This window comes from Stegostoma tigrinum, chromosome 9 (genome assembly GCF_030684315.1).
Source record: "Stegostoma tigrinum isolate sSteTig4 chromosome 9, sSteTig4.hap1, whole genome shotgun sequence".
NCBI lineage: Eukaryota > Metazoa > Chordata > Chondrichthyes > Orectolobiformes > Stegostomatidae > Stegostoma > Stegostoma tigrinum.
The window spans coordinates 11,246,292-11,265,637 of record NC_081362.1 but is presented as its reverse complement, the minus strand read 5'-3'; the positions used below and the strand labels follow the sequence as shown (position 1 = coordinate 11,265,637).

General features: G+C 39.1%; 1 protein-coding gene across 1 annotated transcript in view; it reads left to right on the top strand.

Moving 5' to 3' along the window:
* The first annotated feature begins 225 nt into the window (after positions 1-225).
* LOC125454688 (GDNF-inducible zinc finger protein 1-like) overlaps positions 226-19,346 on the top strand; it is a 34,388-nt gene continuing 15,267 nt past the window's right edge. Inside the window, exons 1-2 of the mRNA XM_048535729.2 lie at positions 226-442; positions 13,932-15,275. Coding sequence (XP_048391686.2) covers positions 13,933-15,275 — 1,343 coding nt within the window. The 5' untranslated portion in view covers positions 226-442; position 13,932. The remainder of the gene's footprint in view (positions 443-13,931; positions 15,276-19,346) is intronic.

The following is a 19,346-nucleotide window of genomic DNA, read 5'->3' as shown; positions in this document are numbered from 1 at the left end:
GATGTCGTCAGTGCGCTGCCCATATCAGCGCGCATGGTTAGCTCATCGCAGTTGCCGGCGTCAGCAAACAACGCCAGGAATATTGCTCCGCCCCCTCCCAAGCCCCAGTCAGGCGCGAGGGACGGCCGTTTGGGGCAAAGGGGCGGGGCGAGAGTACGCGTGCGCCGGACCAAGGGCCGAGGGGAGTCGCTTTGGAGACAACCTTCCGCCTCCGATTATCCCCCCCCCCCCCCCGGGGCCTCGACACCGACACCAGTACATCCCCTGACACCGGCTTCAACACATCCCAGCCGAATATCAATTCCAGTGTAACCACTCCCCGGCACTACATCGACTCTGATTCAGCTTTAGCCCCGAACATCAACCCCGACACCATATCCTCCCCCCCCTCCCACACCAAGCTCGTCTACCGCCCAGACCCTGGGAGAGAACCGGAGAGCAGGTTAGTCTGTCCGGGAGCAGATCCGTTTGTGTTCGAGCAGCTGATGAGGAAGGGAAGGCATTCGCATTCGGTTGGGGTTCAGCCATCCCGCATCCCGGGGTGTGGTGGGGTGCTGTTTGTGAAGCCCCAGCAGTCAGGGCTAGGCCCCAAGGGTGTGAGTGTGTTTGTAACAGTTGGTTAATGGGAGGGGGGACAGCCGAGTGCAGCATCTCCAGGTAGATCAGCTTTGTTTTTGGAGGGGTGGGAATAACTCGGTTTGGAAGATGTTCAGGAGAGATAGAAAGAGAGAGGCTCCAAGGGTTAGGGGGATCTGCAGCAGAGGATATTTCCTTTTTTGTTATCAGTGCATCAGTTTAATCATCCCTCTGTTTTCTCCATTCTGTCCCTGAACCACTCTCTGCCGGCTGTCTGCCCCTTTGCCTATCCCACCATGACAAAACTTGATTTTGATTGTCACATGTATCTAAGTAGAGTGAAAAGATTTGTTATGTGTGCAGTACAGACAGATCATAACATACAAGGAAATGCAGATCATAGGGTGATTGAACAGAATGAGGCATACAAGGTTACGCCTGCACAGAAAGTGTACTAAAGCAAGACTTGATTCGAAATTCGAGAGGTCCATTCAGCAGTCTAACAACAGCAGAGAAGAAGCTGTTCTTGTATCTGTGGGTACACGTGTTCAAGCTTTTTTATCTTCTGCCTGATGGAAGAGATTATAACGAGGGTGGGAGGAGTCTTTAATGTTGGCTGCCTTTTCGTGGCAGTGAGAAGTGTAGATGGATTCTGTGGTTGGGAGGTTGGCTTTTGCGATGGTTTGGGCTATATTCACAACTTTCTGTGTTTCTTACAGTCCTGGGCAGAGCAGTTGCCATACCAAGCCTTGATGTGTCCCGATAGAATGCTTTCTGTGGTGCATCTGTAAAAGTTGGTGGAAGCTCTTATGGGCATGCTGAATTTTCTTAGCCTCCTGAAGAAGAAAAGACATTGTTATGCCTGCTTGACAGTTGAATGTACGTGAGTGGTTTAGGACTGATTTTTTTGGTTATTGTCACTCCGAGAAACTTGACACTCTTGATCCTGTCAACCTAGTTCCATTGATGTAGCTATGGGCATGTCCTCCTCTTTGCTTCCTGAAGGCATGTAGTTTCCTATTGTTGGAGTTCAGACAAAATTTGGCCACACAGGTCATGAGTGTACAGGGAATACAGTAGGGAGCTGAGCACGCATCTTTGTGGATTGCTGGTGTTGAGGATTGCTGTGGATGAGGTATTGCTGGCTGTCTTCACTGATTGTGATTTATGGGTCAGTAGGTTGAGGATCTAGTTGCGAGGGCAGAGTAGAGACCTAGGTCTTGGAGTTTGGAGTTTTGTTTGGTTGGAATCATAGTTTTGAAGGCAGAGCTGTAGTCGATAAGTTGAAGCCTGACGTAGGTATCCTTATTATCCAGATGTTCCAGGGATAAGTGTAGGGCTAGGGAAATGGCATATGCTGTGGACCTGTTGCGCCGGTAGGCAAATTGCAAGTCATTGAAGCTGGCTGGGAGGCTAGAATTGATATCAGCCATGTCTAACCTCTTGAAGCACTTCATAATTATGGAGGTGGAGGTCAGAGCCACCAGACAGTAGTCATTGAAGTACATTACATGTGTTTTTTCTTTGGTACCAGGATTTTGGTGGTCTTCTTGAAGCAGGTGGGAACTTCAGATTGTAGCAAGGACAGGTTAAAGATGTCAGTGAACACTCCCACCAGCTGGTCCACACAGGATCTGAGTGTACAGCTGGGGACTCCATCTGGGCCATTCACTTCCGTGAGTTCACTCTTGAAGGCAGATCTGATATCTGCAGCAGTGACTGAGAGAACAGGTGTGTCCAGGGCTGTCAGGGCAGGTGATGCTATTTCACTAGCCTTCTGCTCAAACCAAGTATAAAAAACATTGAGCACACCAGGGAGGGATGTGTTTTTGACTGCCTTTCTGTTCTGCTTCATTTTGTATCCCATTATGTCGTGCAGGCCTTGCTACAGATGGCAGGTGTCCGTGTGGTTAGTTTGGGTCACTAACTTAGTCTGGTATTGCCTCTTGGCCTCTCTAATGGTTTTGTGGAGGTTGTTTTGAATTTTCTATAAAGGTCCGGGTTGTCTGACTCAAATGTGGCATGCCTGATCTTCAGTAGGCAGTGGATTTTCCTGTTCATCCATTGTTTCCATTTGGGGAGCATACGGTTTGACTTCTTTGGCACACAGGCCTCTACGCACTTGCTATTAAAGTCCGTTACTGATCTGCCTTTTCTCAGCCCATAAGCGACCAAATACTCAATTATGTATTGTCAGGGTGCCTGGCTTTTACTATATAAAATAAAGCCACTTAGCCAGTGTGGGCGGAGGGTCTGAAACTTGCAACTTGTTGAGTGCAAACAGTATCATATGTCTTTGGCAGTCTCTCTCACTTGTAGTCTGCTCAAATCACTCATATGCTGGAAACTCCTAGGAGCAGTATCCCACAAGCAGACCAGTGGAAATGTTGTGCAAGAAGTATCTCTTAAGGAACATAGGACAAACAGTTGAAATAAGGGATAAGACGTTAAAATGGAAAGCATTCAGCCAACCTGGACTGAAGTTCGCACAGGAATGAGGATGGCTTTAAACATCTTAACCAGCATCACATTCCACCCATAAAAATGAAGGGCAAACATTTTGGGTGGCTATTGGAAGAGTTTGAACGTGTTGAGAAATCAGCACATGGAATGGGGAATAACAGATTGGTAATGCACGGGTTTAGTGTTGTTTTGTTGAAGCTCTGCTTTTTTTCTGCTCAGTGTTGCTGCTGAGGTTTCTATTTGCTGTCCCTATTCCATGCTGCCTGCTGTGTGTTTTCCTTAAAACTCCTTCAGACTTTGTATCATATGCTTTATTATGGATTGATACAAGATACAACTATAGCTTTGAAGATAAGAACAGAAAATACTGACAGCATTTGTGGAGCGAGAAAGAGTATTAGCATTCCCTATCTGTGATCTTTCATCAAAATTGAATTGATTTGTAAAATTTTACCTTTAAAAATAGATCAAAACTCTCTGCTAATGTATGATATATATTGGATAAATAAATGTGTATGCAAAAGTACTGAAGATAGAAAATATTTATTTACTTTGCATTTGTTATTCCACATGTTAAACAGAGTTCCATCTACAGTAAAAGTGTATTCAGTGTTAAAAAGTGTTGTATTTACTTTAGAACTTATAAAAAAATGTCTAGTGAATGGTCCAACCATCCTTTTTTAAATTGATGTTTCCTTAAAATAAGTGATAGTGCAGAATAAAAGGAATGAGATTAATCAGAAAGTTGTGTTTAGTTGCTACCAAGTTTTAGAAGTACCAAGGAAAGCAAAGACTGCACATCTCAAATAAAAGCAAGAAAGTGTTGGTGAAACAGTTCAATTAGCACCTTTTTTATAGAGGATAGGGAATGGATTATCATGTTGCAGCTGTGTGTACCAGAGCACATAGTGGTAACATAGTGACTTTTCTCTCTACTGATTGCTAACTGATTTTTTTTTTCCAATATTTTCTCCATTTATGTAATTTTTTTTAGAAAGGCCTTTAAATCAAAAAAGGTGAAGGATGACCATGTGCTTTCCCAGTTTTGAATCCAAGGAAGAGTGCATTGAAAATTGAGAGAAAAACTTTGATCACAACTGTTTGGGAAAGAGGAAAAGTATATAGAGTGACACATGTACAACTTTAGCCAGTTTCCTCAGAAGATTCTACCTTAATTATTTCAATAAAATGGAACAAGCAAGTTTGTAAAGGAGAGAAAATAAAGAAAGTCAGAGACTTGAAATGAAGAGTGTCGCGTCACTTAGAAGTTTTTCTCTTTTCTGTACTGTAGGGTTTCCCCAGTGTGGGATTTTGATTTTGGGAGTTGATTAGAGTCTAAAATTAAGTATTTTTAATATTCTTGCATGGGACATGGATTTCTTTGACAAGGCTAACATTTGTTGTTCATCACTAATTTCCAGTAACCTGAATGATTTGCTCTGCCATTTCAGAGGGTAGTTAAGAAGCAGAGGTATTGCTGTGCCATGTGGTGGGCATGGCAGATTTCCTTCCCTAAAGGACATTAGTGAAATATTAGGGTTTTTATGATAATCAGTCATGGTTACATGGTTTCCATTCGACCAACTTCTAATTTTGGATGTGTTAAGTTCAGATTTTACCATTTGCTATGGTGGCAGTCAAACCCATGTCCTCAGAACATTAGTCTCTGGTGTATCAGTCGGTGACATTATGGCTGTGCCACTGCCTCTGAAACTGAGGAAAATTGGAGTCCCATTTGAAGCATAAGGCAAAGGCTTTCGATTAAGATAAGTAAAATTTAAGTGTGTAGCTATAAAAGGTAACGGTAATTGAATGGAGTGGCATGAGATACTTTCTTGAAGAACCTGAAAAAGATATTTTTGATAGGAGCATTAAAAGACATCAACTATTTTTTTTAAAGGCTAACAATAGATACATCTTTAAAGTTGGTGAAGAGAATGAGCTGAGAGAAACTAGGAAGTGTAGTGTCAGATTGTTCCTGTAAAAATCCAGCATAATGAACCAAATAACAGCCTCTTCTCCTGTGAACCTCTTTGCTTCTACGTAGGGATTTAACTGTTGCCACTGCAAGAGGATTGTGGGTTATATGCAGCTAGGACTTGCAATATGAAGTAAGTTGATGATCAGTATAAGAATTTATAAGTTCAGATGCTCTATTTAGAAGATCATCTACACTGTGAGAAGCAGAAAACCCTGGAAAACGCCTGAGTTAATGGAAGAACAGTCTCTGAATGTGCTACTAATTGCAGCACTGATGGAGGATAGTGTTCAAGAAAGTTGATACTTTGTCAATATTTGATACTGTATTTTTAAGTAGTGAAAAATGTAAAGATACATCATGGTGCTGCTTTATGCCAAAGGTTTGAAGTGATAAAAGGCAATGTTTCTCCATAGTGTGAAGAACACATTTCCAGAACAACAGATAAAAAGAAATGTTACAACTTTGTTTATGAAATTCCTTTATGGTTTTCAGTGACTGAGATGGTAACAAATGTCCCAATGAATTTAGACAAAGCACAAAGAACTATTCAGAGATGGCACTGCCTGTGAAAGGAACATTTTACCTACTGTTTTCATGCCGTTTAGGCTTGTGTTTAGTTCCTGTTTAATGTGTTTCTTTTCATCACACACTGAGCACGTTTCAGTTGTTAAAATACCTTTTTTTGTTTGATTTACTGTCTGGGATTTTACCTAGTAGTGCTGGCTGTGACTAATAAACTAGAACACTTGCTTTGAGATGCCAAATGACAACTTGACACCAAGTACACGGGAAATAATTTCTACCATCAAAGAATTGAAAATGATCAATAAAATGCTTAAGGAAGAGATTTTTGTTTGATCAAATTATTGATGAATTTTAGAAGTTTTTTTTAAAATCTAAGATAGTTTAGTCTGTCTTTCATTCCTGAAGATACTAAGTGAGAGAAACATATTAGTCTTGTCTATTGAGAGCCGTTGCTGAAAGGAAATTTTGGTTATTTGTTTGTACCACTGCTTTCAATTGTCTGTGAAATACTGGGGCCCACTGTGTATGGACAGGATAATGTATGCGTTTGTCTTCCCAGACAATCTTTTGATTTGCCCTCCAGGATTACTTCTGACCTCCTCTGCCAATGGGATGTTTCCTCCATGAGAATCCTTCTGTCCCATCAGTGACTTTGAGCATGCATTGATGATATGACTGTAATGTTTTCCTTTATTCCATTATACTATACAGCTGTCAATAAGTGTCCATAATTAAGTAGTCTAATTTGCAGTGAAATAGATCAAAATGTGTAGCTAATGTGGCACAGAAACAGTGCCCATACCTCTAGGCTAGGGGTTTGCATTCAGGTTCCACCTACTATGGAGGTGTTTCATAATGCGTCCAACCGATTAATTTAAAAAATAGAAAGATAAAACAAAATAGCTTGCATCATTTCTTTAAGCAAAATGAAAACTTTCAGCAAGAACTTTTAATATGAAGATTAAAACTGACATATATTACATTGTGTGGAACTGCATTAGTTCTAGTTTGATTTCTAACCATGGAGTTCTTAGCTGTTTGCTGAGGAATGATGCAATACCCAGCAGACAGCACACGGCTGTTTGGTACTTGCCATGCATGCAAACTAATCATATGTATACGAAACAAAAGCAAACTTCTGAGGTTTCCCAAAATAAATCAAAAAATTGTAGATGCAGTAAATCTGAGAGAAAAATAGAAATTGCTGGGGGAGCTCGGCAGGTTTGGCAGCATCTGTAGAGAGAAAGTAGAGTTAACATTTTGCAACTAGCGACTCTTCTTCAGAACTGTTGACTTGAAAAGCTGAGACGACTCCTCTCCACAAATGCTGCCGAGTTTCTCCACAATTTCTGTTTATCTTTCAGATGTTCACCATTTGCTTGAGATGGATTTGGAGGAACATTTGTTTCTTATACGGAGGCACATAAACCCAGAAATTAGGAGCAAGTTGGCCCTGGTTTCTATTCTGTCTTTCAAGGTCCCCCTTCAAAGATGATGCTAAAAGAGTGTTTATTCAAAACTTCACCTGTGCACCCAAAGCTCATCATGTCTGCTCAGATGAATGTATGTGGTTGTAGCAATTTTTTGAAAAGAACAGTGAGATCTCAATGATAATGGGAACTGCAGATGCTGGAGAATCCAAGATAATAAAATGTGAGGCTGGATGAACACAGCAGGCCCAGCAGCATCTCAGGAGCACAAAAGCTGACGTTTTGGGCCTAGACCCTTCTTCAGAGAGGGGGATGGGGTGAGGGTTCTGGAATAAATAGGGAGAGAGGGGGAGGCGGACCGAAGATGGAGAGAAAAGAAGATAGGTGGGGAGGTAGGGAGGGGGTAGGTCAGTCCAGGGAAGACGGACATGTCAAGGAGGTGGGATGAGGTTAGTAGGTAGGAGATGGAGGTGCGGCTTGGGGTGGGAGGAAGGGATGGGTGAGAGGAAGAACAAGTTAGGGAGGCAGAGACAGGCTGGACTGGTTTTGGGATGCAGTGGGTGGAGGGGAAGAGCTGGGCTGGTTGTGTGGTGCAGTGGGGGGAGGGGACGAACTGGGCTGGTTTTGGGATGCGGTGGGGGAAGGGGAGATTTTGAAGCTGGTGAAGTCCACATTGATACCATTGGGATGCAGGGTTCCCAAGCGGACTCGCAGGGAGAAACGCTTCTGAAGGGTTTGAATATTCTGGGTGTAGAGGTGGTCACAGTTGGGGCCAAATTGGGAAGGCTTGAATGTAGATTGTAGTCCAATGGGGATGATCCGGTTCCATAGGCAGGTGCTGAGGAACGTGATGTGGCTGTGGTACCTGGTTTGCTTCAGGACATGGTCGAGCAGTTTCAAGACTGAAGAGATTACAAGAGAGTTGCAGTGGGAGAGTGATTCCGTGAGGTTGATCCGGAGGGAGGAGGGTAACTTTTTCAGGTTAGGCATCCCTGGAAGAGGCTTCGCGGTGAGGTTAAAATTGTATCGGTGATAATGGGAACTGCAGATGCTGGAGAATCCAAGTTAATAAAATGTGAGGCTGGATGAACACAGCAGGCCGTGTCTAAAAGTTGCTCATAGGTGAGCTAAGCCTCGGGAGAGTCATGTTTGTTCTCTCAGTGGAGAACAATGAGTTCTCAATTTAAAAAGGAAGAACAGATAATTTTGTTGGTTGCAACTTGCTGCCTATTCACACTGAAGCCCAAGTTAAGTACACAAACAAAATATCTGACTTGAATACAGTAATTTTTAGAAAATAATAGAATTGTTTAATTTTATGAATTTTAACCTTAAAAAGTTTGAGTATAAATGTAATTGAAGGTGGTACACAGTGATCTGGTACTCCACTGCTATGCCATTAGGAAAATCTTACCAACTGCTTTACAGAGAAAAACCTTCAGCTTTATTAACAAGAAGATCCAAATAATTTTTATATCTGGTAAGTTGATTCCCAATATACACATTATATATTTTTTAATAACTAAAGCATATAGTTTAATATAAATTACTCATCACTATATAGTGAATATTAACTTGAACATACAGACTTTGCTGTCAGTTTCCAAAAGCCAGTTTTTATTCACTGGTTATTTTTCAGATCAGGAAGCTTATCATTCTTATGATCAATATAAATTCAGTATTTTAGTCTTCCTATCTTCACAGATTGATATCTATTAAGAACCGGTGAGAAAGCTCACCCGTGAGAAGAAAAGGACTGATGGAAAATCCGAAGTGCAATGGAATTAACCCTTTTGAGGAGTTTACATCCAGTACAATACATTGGGAGGAACACCTCTCCAAGGCGGAAGCCTCTACAGTCACTTTCAATTGAGGATGACATTTCAGCCTGCAGGGGATTAGGATTGCAGTCAACCCAGCAAGGGTTGTTCAACAATAATATCCTGAAGTACATTGAGACTTGGGATATTGTATCTCTGTCTCTATCTGAATGCTACTTCATGTAGCGACTTGAAATCAAATTTCAGCGCATCACAAACATCCAGATAGATGATCAAATTTACTTTGTAGTCAGATGTGTGATCAGCTATGACATTGAATGCTCTGCAAGACAATGATTAGACTTGTCAAACGTATAGCCTAAGATACCACTATAACCGACAATGTTACTTCAATCTTGAGGAAATACAGTTTTAAGCCAAAGAAAAAATTAAAAATTGTTTTTTTAAAAATGCACATAATTTGCTGTTGCCAGCATAGCTTGCCTTAGTTGTTAGCACTCCAGAATCAAAAGGTTGTAAATCAAGCATATAATTTAGGCTTATGTTTCAGTGCTCTACCATGAAGTACTGCAGTTCTAATCTCAAATACCTGTTCAGCTGTTACCATGCCACATTACCTCTGTCAATTAGTTCTTTCAAACCAACACATCAAAAATATTTATTTGCCACTTATGAGGCCATATCTAATGCAAATTGGCTGCTGCATTTGCCTGAAAACATTTTGGGATGCCTTGAGAACATAAAGCACTAAAAAAAAAAGTTTCTTTCCTCCTTTGAAGTCACCTTTTGAATTTATTTTTTGAATTGTTTTGATTTTTGCAATAATGTATTAAAGTAATTGATTTGTTAACTTTTAACTTTGCAAAATAAACTACTGAATTTTATCATTCAAGTTCTCTGTTCAGTTTCTTCCTTCAGTATTGATAGTTAATTAAGATGTAGAAAGGATATCTCTGCCAATAACTCTAGTTCCTACTGAACACTCTACACATTGTAGTGCAATTTCGTCTCTTGTCTTTGAGGTATTTGTTTTGAACTTCTGTAACTTTGGTATGAAAATATAAATATAAATCACTGATCAATTTTTGTAACTTATATTGGTATGTCAAAAATACAGTTAAACACATAGTGTCAGTTTTATATTGGTATCTTGTGTTTAAATAAACCACAGACTCATTTGTATTAGTACTCAAGATATGATAAAGGAGGATGCTAGTTTATAAAAGAAACATACGGTACAATGTGTTAAACATATATCCCTGGGCATTACTCAAGCAGTTAGTATTTTATCTCTGCTTCTACACTCTTCGTTTCTTCCTGTTTCTACCTCTGTCCTTCCACTACATTCGTCTTTTTTTCTCTCTCTCTCCTACTAAGTAACAATGTTTCCCCATGTAGTTACTATGTGCTAGTTAGAACATAGAACACTACAGCACAGTACAGGCTCTTCGGCCCTCAATGTTGTGCCGACCTGTCATACCGATCTGAAGCCCATCCAACCTACACTATTCCATGTACGTCCATATGCTTATCCAATGACAAGTTAAATGTACCTAAAGTTGGCGAATCTACTACCGTTGCAGGCAAAGCGTTCCATTCCCTTACTACTCTCTGAGTAAAGAAACTACGTCTGACATCTGTCCTATATCTATCACCCCTCAATTTAAAGCTATGCCCCCTCGCGCTTGCCGTCACCATTCTAGGAAAGAGGCTCTCCCTATCCACCCTATCTAACCCTCTGATTATTTTATATGTTTCAATTAAGTCACCTCTCAACCTTCTTCTCTCTAATGAAAACAGCCTCAAGTCCCTCAGCCTTTCCTCGTAAGACCTTCCCTCCATACCAGGCAACATCCTAGTAAATCTCCTCTGCACCCTTTCCAAAGCTTCCACATCCTTCTTATAATGCGGTGACAAGAACTCTACGCAATATTCCAAGTGCGGCCGCACCAGAGTTTTGTACAGCTGCAGCATATTTACAATTACAGTTGTGCAGTTTTCTTAGGTAATGCACTTCTAATGGCTGCCTATGCAAGCAGATGAGATATTTGCTGTAATTGAGAGATTATTGGATAAGTACATCAGAATGGGTTGAGAAAGAAGATCTGGAACTTGTGGAAAGGACTGTTGCTTTTTGAAGCAAACACTAAAGTTGAAATGTGGAAGAGCTGCATTTAATTGTTATTAAGTTATGTATGTGGGAAGTTCTAGAAATACCAGAGCAATTGCAGTTTATTGTGGAACTTTAAAGTTACTGTAATTTTAGTTTGTACGCATGAACAGAAGGGACAGACTGGAGAAATCAATGCCTATGGAAATGTGTTGAGGGTAGTTAGAGGAATCACTGCAAGAAATCTGGAGATTGTGGTCAAGGAGGATGCTTAATTGCAATTTTTATATTCTGTCAACAAGCTATTAGTGATGGAGGATTTTTGCTTTCAAAAATCAACTTGTTAAATTTAAATCCTGGTACCTGCCTCATTTCAGTAACTAGATAATGTAAATATTTATGAAAAAAAGGAGGAAGTCTTCATTCACTTTCAAAATTCACTTTTAAAACCTCATGTTGAAGCAAGATACTGCCAATGTGGTGAAAAGTCATTGACCTTTAAATCAGTTTTGACGACATCAGATAAGACTTGATGTTAACTCTTTCTGTTTCTATTGATGCTGCCAGACCTGCTAAGTTTCTCCAGCATACTTTGTGTTTATTTCAGAGTTTCAATATCTGCAATATTTTACAATTATTGACCTGAAACATTAATTCTTTTCCTGTCTCCACAGATGCAACCTTTCGGGCTGAGTATTTTCAGCCATTTTTGTCTTCATTTCTTCCTGTCCTCCCTCTGCGTCACTTTTATGATCTTTCTGGAATTTAAACATCAGTATCCTTAATTAGGCACCTGAAGCCCCATTCACACTCAATACATGCACAACCTTACTGGTTCAAAAAAAAATTTTGACTGATCAGCCTTTTGAAATTAGTCCTCAAGTTTTCCTTAAATTAGTTTTAAAAAATAACCAAATTAAGTATGACAGGTGTGAGAACACTAATTAATTAAATGTTAAACTGCTCAATATACAACTTTAGTCCATGAAACCTACTTTCAGTTTAGTATCACCATTCAAAAAATATCAAACCTAAAGGTAGCCTTCCTTTTCTGACACCCAATAGGAACAGAACATTTACCCAACAACACACCAATTGAGTGTTAGTTGGCTTACAAAGTCTTTAACAAATGTAAATTTATATGAACAAAATTGCCCTGATAAAACACTTAAATTTAATCATTTGCAATTTGCAAATTTCCATAAATTTCCTAAGGCTCATGGTTCAGAAAACATTTTTTAAGCTGCATTTTTGGAGGAGTCTGTAAGTGACTAAAAAGAAACTACATTCTTGACAAATTCTTCTAACTGCAGACAATGAAATCATGATTATGGACACTGTCTACCTGAGAAACTAATAACAAAAAATATAGTTGTTAATAAGTAATATAAATGTATTTATTTGCCTGACCACAGTTTCAAACATTCACCCTGTTTGAAAATCTTTTGAAAACATTTGAATCCCCACATGAAGGCATGATCATGTGCTGATACTTAAATTATATGGAGAAAAGTTCTGTGAACTACACATATTCAGCATGCACTGAAGTAATTGAAATCTTGTCCAGCTGCAGTGACTCAATATTCAGTGACACTAAGGCATCAGGAAGAGCCTGACAGCTTCAATTAAAAGCTTTACTCAAGGTTTTAAAAGACAAATTAATTCAGTGCTTTGATATAATCATGTTATTATTAAATATATTATTTTGTCTAAAGCTTTACTTTGGACATGATAGATTTCCTGGGATAAAATGTAGATTAACTTTGTTTTGGAAAATTTTTGGTCCTGTTGGTTTGTGAAAATATAGCAAAGTGTTTATATAAAGACTGGTTACACCTGTCAGTCATAACACAGTTGACTAGTTGCAAGGCTATGGATTCAAGAGCAACACCAGAGAGTTTGAGAGCAGAAATATATGTTGATGGTCTAGAGTCAAGTGTGAAAACTGTAAATCACAGCTGCATTCTTTTAAATCTGATATGTGATGGTAAAAGATGGTATACGCCTTGTTTTGGTGACGAACAGAAGTGTTATCCTTGGTGTCATGGTCAATATTTACCTCTCAATCAGTATCACAAAAAAATGATCTGGTCATTAACGCATTGTAGTATTCAGGAGTTTGCTGTGTGCATATTAGCTATTATATTTTCCTGCATTGCAAAGTGACTGTAATTCTCAAGGAGATCATTGGCTGTAAAGTGCTTTGGGATGTCTGGTGGTTGTGAACTGCACAGTTGCAAACAAAGTTTCCTTTTCCATGAATTATATAATGATTTTCAGTGTTGCATGTCAATATAAAATGTTATAACAAATATATGCTGCAAGAATTTGGGCTTGAGGATGGGGATTGTGTGCTATATGCTAAAAGATTTGTGAAATGTACTGAACATTCATAAAGAAAAGGAAAATGACATAGAAAATGTCAATACAATGTACCATAAAGGGAACAGAAAGCACCAGCTCAACATGATGTTAACGTAGCATCATGTGAAATTGATATGTACATGTAGTGACTATAGCAAAGACTAGATTGTGGCACCATAGTTATTTTATTTTCCTTTTTCCAGCAGCTGGAAATCAAAACTAATTGAACATAGCACTCCTTCCTTGAGTGATGAAAATGTCAGGTTAAAGTATGCACAGCAAGTAACACAGTGCCATGGTATTTATAATTAATTGTCCATCAATACCACATTTGAGAACATCTAATTCAGTCCAGACATTTTCAGATTGGGATCTCCAGATTCGGTGGGATTCATAAATTAATCTTATTGATTCCATAAATAATTCTTGTGCCTTACACCCATTGCTTTGTTGTGTTACTTTGTTTTTTAGGAAGTTAGTCCAGCAATTTTGAGCATTGTAAATCTCCAAATTGTTACAATAAGTTAAAAGTTTTTTTTATATATTTAGGAGTAGTCTCCTAATAGCTTTTAATATAATGAATCTATGAAAAGCAGTAGAAAAATAAAGGAGATAATGTAGATATTTTTCCTATTTAAGTTTATAGTTTTTAAATATTCTGTTTCATTTCACTTTTATATTTTTCTGTTTTGTTTCAAAAGGATGAATCCATACAAAGTTACCATGGAATCAAAGGCTGCTGCTTCAAATCTTCTGAATGCATTGCATTCTTTCTATCAACTTGGCCATCTCTGTGATGTGACTGTCCATACAGTGCACCTTGGCGTTCAAGAAGAGTTTGTGGTCCACAGAGCAGTGCTGGCTGCCTCTAGCAATTACTTCAGAGAAATATTCCTCAGGGATGAACTGTCTGAGATAAAGGAAACAACGGTCACATTGCAGGATATTTACACTGAGGATTTTACCTCTTTTTTAGAATTTGTGTACACGGCAAAAATGGAGATTGAGCCTCAGAAAGTATACCGAATGCAAGATGTTGCTGAAAGACTGGAATGTAGAGATCTTGTTGAAGCCTGCGAGCATCTGAAAGGTGAGCTATCGGAGAAGAACTCAGATATGAAAGAGCAAGTTCGCCATGAATACCAGTCTGCTGATAAACCTAAAAATGCTTGGAATGCAACAAATGCACGGCATCTGGACAGTCAGGAGATAGAGAGTTCATCCAGGATTGTTGCTACACCAATGAAAAACAGACTTTGGAACAAACTATCAAAAAAGAAAACCTTGGATACTGGCCAACCACAGGTGAAACACTGCAAACAACAGGGAAGTGCAAAGGAACTCACTGAGTCAATCGCTGTCATTGATCCTAGCACAGGAATGGTCAAATCAACTAACTATACCACAGAAGAGGTAAACAAAGAAGATGCTGATACTGCTGGTGATCTTGGTCAAAAAAGCGATTGTAAAACTGATTCAATAAGCCAAGAAGAATCCCAAGAAACGCGAATTGTGATCAAGAAATTGCACTGTCTGGGAGATGAAGATGAAATGCATGATGAGTTTGGCTCCGAAAGTAGCGAGCTAAAAAAAATTACCAGGAGCATGTCCAAGCGCTTGCCTCAGAGTTACACTTGTGACAAATGTCACCAGATTTTTCAATTCTTAAAACCGTATCAAACTCACATGAGTGTTGAGCATGACATTACTATTGTCATAAAGTATAGCTGCAGTATGTGTTCTCAGCTTTTTTCCAATCATCAGAACCTAAGGCAGCACAGACTGACTGTTCACAACAATGAGCGCCCCTTTGCTTGTTCGCTGTGCAACAAGCGATTTAAGCGGCAAAAGGACATCAATGACCATGTTAGGAGAGTGCATGAGAAGAGAAGGACTCCTCAGACCTGTCCTTATTGTGACAAAATTATTAGTTCAAAATGTGGACTCACTGTTCACATCAGAACACATACTGGTGAAAAACCGTATAAATGCCAGTTTTGTCCAGCAAGCTTTGCTCAACGATCTGCTTACAACACTCACGTGAGGTATTATCACTTTATATGCATAATGCTTTCAGAACTGATGTGTTTCTTTAAATCATATAAAAGCCTCCAAATTGGATTTTTTAAAGGAAGCTGAAATCAAGGCTAATATTAAATAGTGTTCTTAATTATGCCAGAAAAATATATGTTGCATAATATAAACAGAAAATACTAAAAATACTTCATAGGTCAGTAGCATCTATGAAGTGGGATACAGAGTTAATGTTTCTTCACAATCCCCTTTTGTCAAATATCTGCTTAGTATATTTATCATTTTCTGTTTTTACTCTAAATTTCCAGAATCCGTGGTATTTTGCTTTTACAGAAGTATATAGAAGCTAGTAATAAATCCATTTGTTTTAATTCACTCACCAGATGTGGATATCTCAACATTTATACAGTTGACAGCTTGTGTAGTTATACTTTCAGTGGGATTTATCAGTTAGTATTCCATTGATAGCAGAATTTGAAATAATATTGATATATCATTCCAAACCTATGCATTCTAGATGGTGAGAGAATGGAATGCACTGCCTGGAACTACAGTGAAGGCAAGTTTAATTGAGCCAGTCAAGGACTTGATGTGGGGGGGAAAAAAAAGATGGGCACTATACAATAGAGCTGGTGCAAGCTGAATGGCCTGCTGTACCATAATAATTCTATGATACTGTGAATGCCAAGTCATGAATGTTCTTTGAAGAAATAGAGCACCATATGGTTACATGTCATTAAACTAAATTACGACTTCATCGTTGAGCTTGCTGTTGCTTACCTTTTGTTTATTATGAAGTTAGAAAGAAAATTGCATTACAATAATTTACAAGAAATCAGCTGGAATTTATGTTAGCAAAAAACAGGGAAGAAGTGGCATTGTGGTAACGTCACTGGACTAGTAATTCTGAATCCAGCCTAATGTTCTAGGAGCATGGGTCTGATCTAATCACAGGTTGTGAAATTTGAATTTAATAAAAATTGGGAATTTAAAATAAAACTAACCTAATAGCAACCATGTAACCATTGTCGTTTGTCATAAAACCCCATCTGGTGCACTTCTTGCTTTCCTAAACAGGTCTCCAGACACAGCAATGCTTTGGGATAGGCAATAAATGCTGGTCTAATATCAACACCAGCATCAAATAATAAAATTTTAAAATGAGTTTTCACAGCAAGTAAGCTCTAGTTTCAATTAGATTCCAAAGTTGACTTAAATTCCCATTTTAATGCTATTAAACAAAGCAATGTTTTTGAGACTTGATTACTGATTGGAGAACAAAATGAGTGCACCAAGTAAAGAATGTTTTACATTTTTAGTGACATGTGCCAAGAAGCCTAAGGCCATATCCTGCTGGAACAGGCCATTTGCAGCATAGAGCATTCATTAACCTTTCTCCTCAATCTTTAATTCAAAGTTTTGGTACTATAACTTCCTGAAAGTGCAGGCTGGCTAGTTAAGCTGATGGGATCTATGGAAGTTGAGCTCCTTGTGGAGCCAACAGTTTGATTCCTCAATCAAGAGATATCAGAATTAAGAAAGAATCAAGAAAACAAAGGAGGGTCAATTTAGCATAACATCTGATACAGAAAGCAAAATTATATTCAGAGATGGAGAATAAAAAGGAATAAGTGAAAAGATGATTAAAATACACATTTAACATTTTTTTAAATATCTCACAAAGCTGGTGACTACCTGCAGGAATTAATTTGATCACCTCAAATTGTTTCTTTCTGAGCCAGAGAGACTCACTGGTATTGCATTAACAGTTACCATGCCATGAATCTATTGAGTGTAGATTGTTTCACTTTGCTAAACAGTGCTTTTAGCAAAGTGATTCGCAGGCCCAATCCAATAGGGAAGGAAACAGCGATAACAAGGTGTAGAGCTGGATGGTGTACAGTAGGCCAAGCAGCATCAGAGGAGCAGGAAGACTGACGTTTTGGGCCTAGACCCCCCTCCAGAAAAGGAAAGACATTGGTTATTTTGGATTGTTTTGAAGTAACAGAACCCTTAATTTAGATATCCAATATAATGTATTAATATACAGTAAAGCCAGGTAGAAAAATACTTGCTTATGCAAACGTTTTTGTAGAATTGCTACATTGTGGAAGCAGGCCATTCGGCCCATCAAGTCCACACTGGTCCACCAAAGTGCATTCCACCCAGACCCATCCCATCCCTGTAATCCTGCCTTTCCCATGGTCAGTCCTGTTCACCTGCGCATCTGTGGACTGCGGGATGAAACTTGAGCATCCGGAGGAAATCCACGCAGACACAGGGAGAATGTGTAAATCCACACAGTTGCCCAAGACTAGAATCAAATCAAGTCCCTGGCACTGTGAGGCAGTAGTGGTAACCAGAAAGCCATCATACCACCCTATTTTCTAAATGTAATTGTATCCATCAGTCTACAGACATTGCTGTGGTTGTTTTGTTTCAAAATTATTTGTTCTTTTCACAGGGCTTAGTTGTTACTGGTAAGGTGAACATCTGTTGCCCTTCCCTAATAGCTCTTGAACTGAGTGGCTTGTTTGTTCATTTCAAAGGGTAGTTAAATGTCAACCACATTACTGAGAGCCTGAAGTCATTGGGGCACTGACCAGACTGGGCAAGGATGGCAGATTTACTTCTCTCAGCTGAATCCATAACATCACGAGAATTTAATGCCCAGGTGACTAGCATCCCCCTCCCACAGTGGGTGGTGGAGGAATCAGATTGCAGTACAGGAACAGCACAAAGGAGATTTGGAGTGTAACAGTTATGCTCAAAATACCAAAATTCACCAAAGATCATTAGTCAGGGAGATCTAACTAAACTTGCAAATCTCTTCAGTTAAATTGTTCACTGCTGAAGTTTTCAAATCTCAAGACCCACATCTGAATAATGAGAAAACAGAAAGTAGGAAGGGAAATCAGCAGAAGGGAAAGAAAATGAGCATAGACAGATAATTGGGTTGGGGTTAGGAAATTGTGGTGAAATGACTAAAAGAAGGCATGCAATGGTGTTAGTGATGCGATGCAGCAACTCCCCAAAGGTCCTTTGACAGCATCTTCCAAATCATGAACCTTTACCATTTAGAAATCAAGAGTAGCAGATACACGAGAACACCATCGCCTGCAAATTCCCTCCAAACCACTCACCACCCTGACTTGGAAATATGTGGCTGGATCGAAATCCTGGAAATCACCCCTCCCCAAAATAGAATAGTGGGTCTACCTACGCACATGGACAGCAGCAGTTCAAGAATGCAGCTCACCAACACCTCAAAGTTAGCTAAGGATAGGCAATAAACACTGACCCTGGCAGCAATGTCTATCTTCTACGAGTGAATAAAAGGATATGATTGATAGGTTTTTTTTATGACAACTGGGATAGTTCCATGGTTGCCATTACTGAGGCTAACTTTTAATTCCAGATTTTATGAATTGAATTTAAATTCTGTCAGCTGCTATGGCAGAATTTGGACCTATTATTCTTTGATTTTTAGATCACTCATCCAGTGATTCTACCATGATGCAACCATCTTCAGAATATGTACAGATATATGCATTTTGTAGTTCTTGTGAAGCAAGATAAAATGTTTCCAAAGATTTGTAATGATGAGGACAGGTAATGTTGGCAGCAATATTAGGATGTTTTGTGCCTAACTTGATGCATTATAAGCCATTGTTGCATAAAGTATAGCTCACTGGCAGTTTTTCAATTGACTTGCGTATGATTGGGCTGGGATCTTCAGTCCAGTTATAATGCCTATTTGAGGAACTCACCAGTCCTGATACATTTATCTTTCAAAGAAATAGTCAAGATAGGTCCTGAGGTGAATTATTTCAAGTTTGGAAAACTATCAGCAAATAAATAGTTTCCTATGTTAAATGATCCTTCGTACCTCTGATGCAGGGTACTATATGATGTTGTGTTTCTGTAGCTGGTTAGCATACCTGCCATTCACCATTCAGTGTTGATCAGTTTCGAGCGTTACAGTGTAGGATTTAATCACCTGCCTTGCTATGTACATATGTATCCAATATTATTCATTTTCAAATAATGACGAATTGAGCTTTATATTGCAAATGATCATT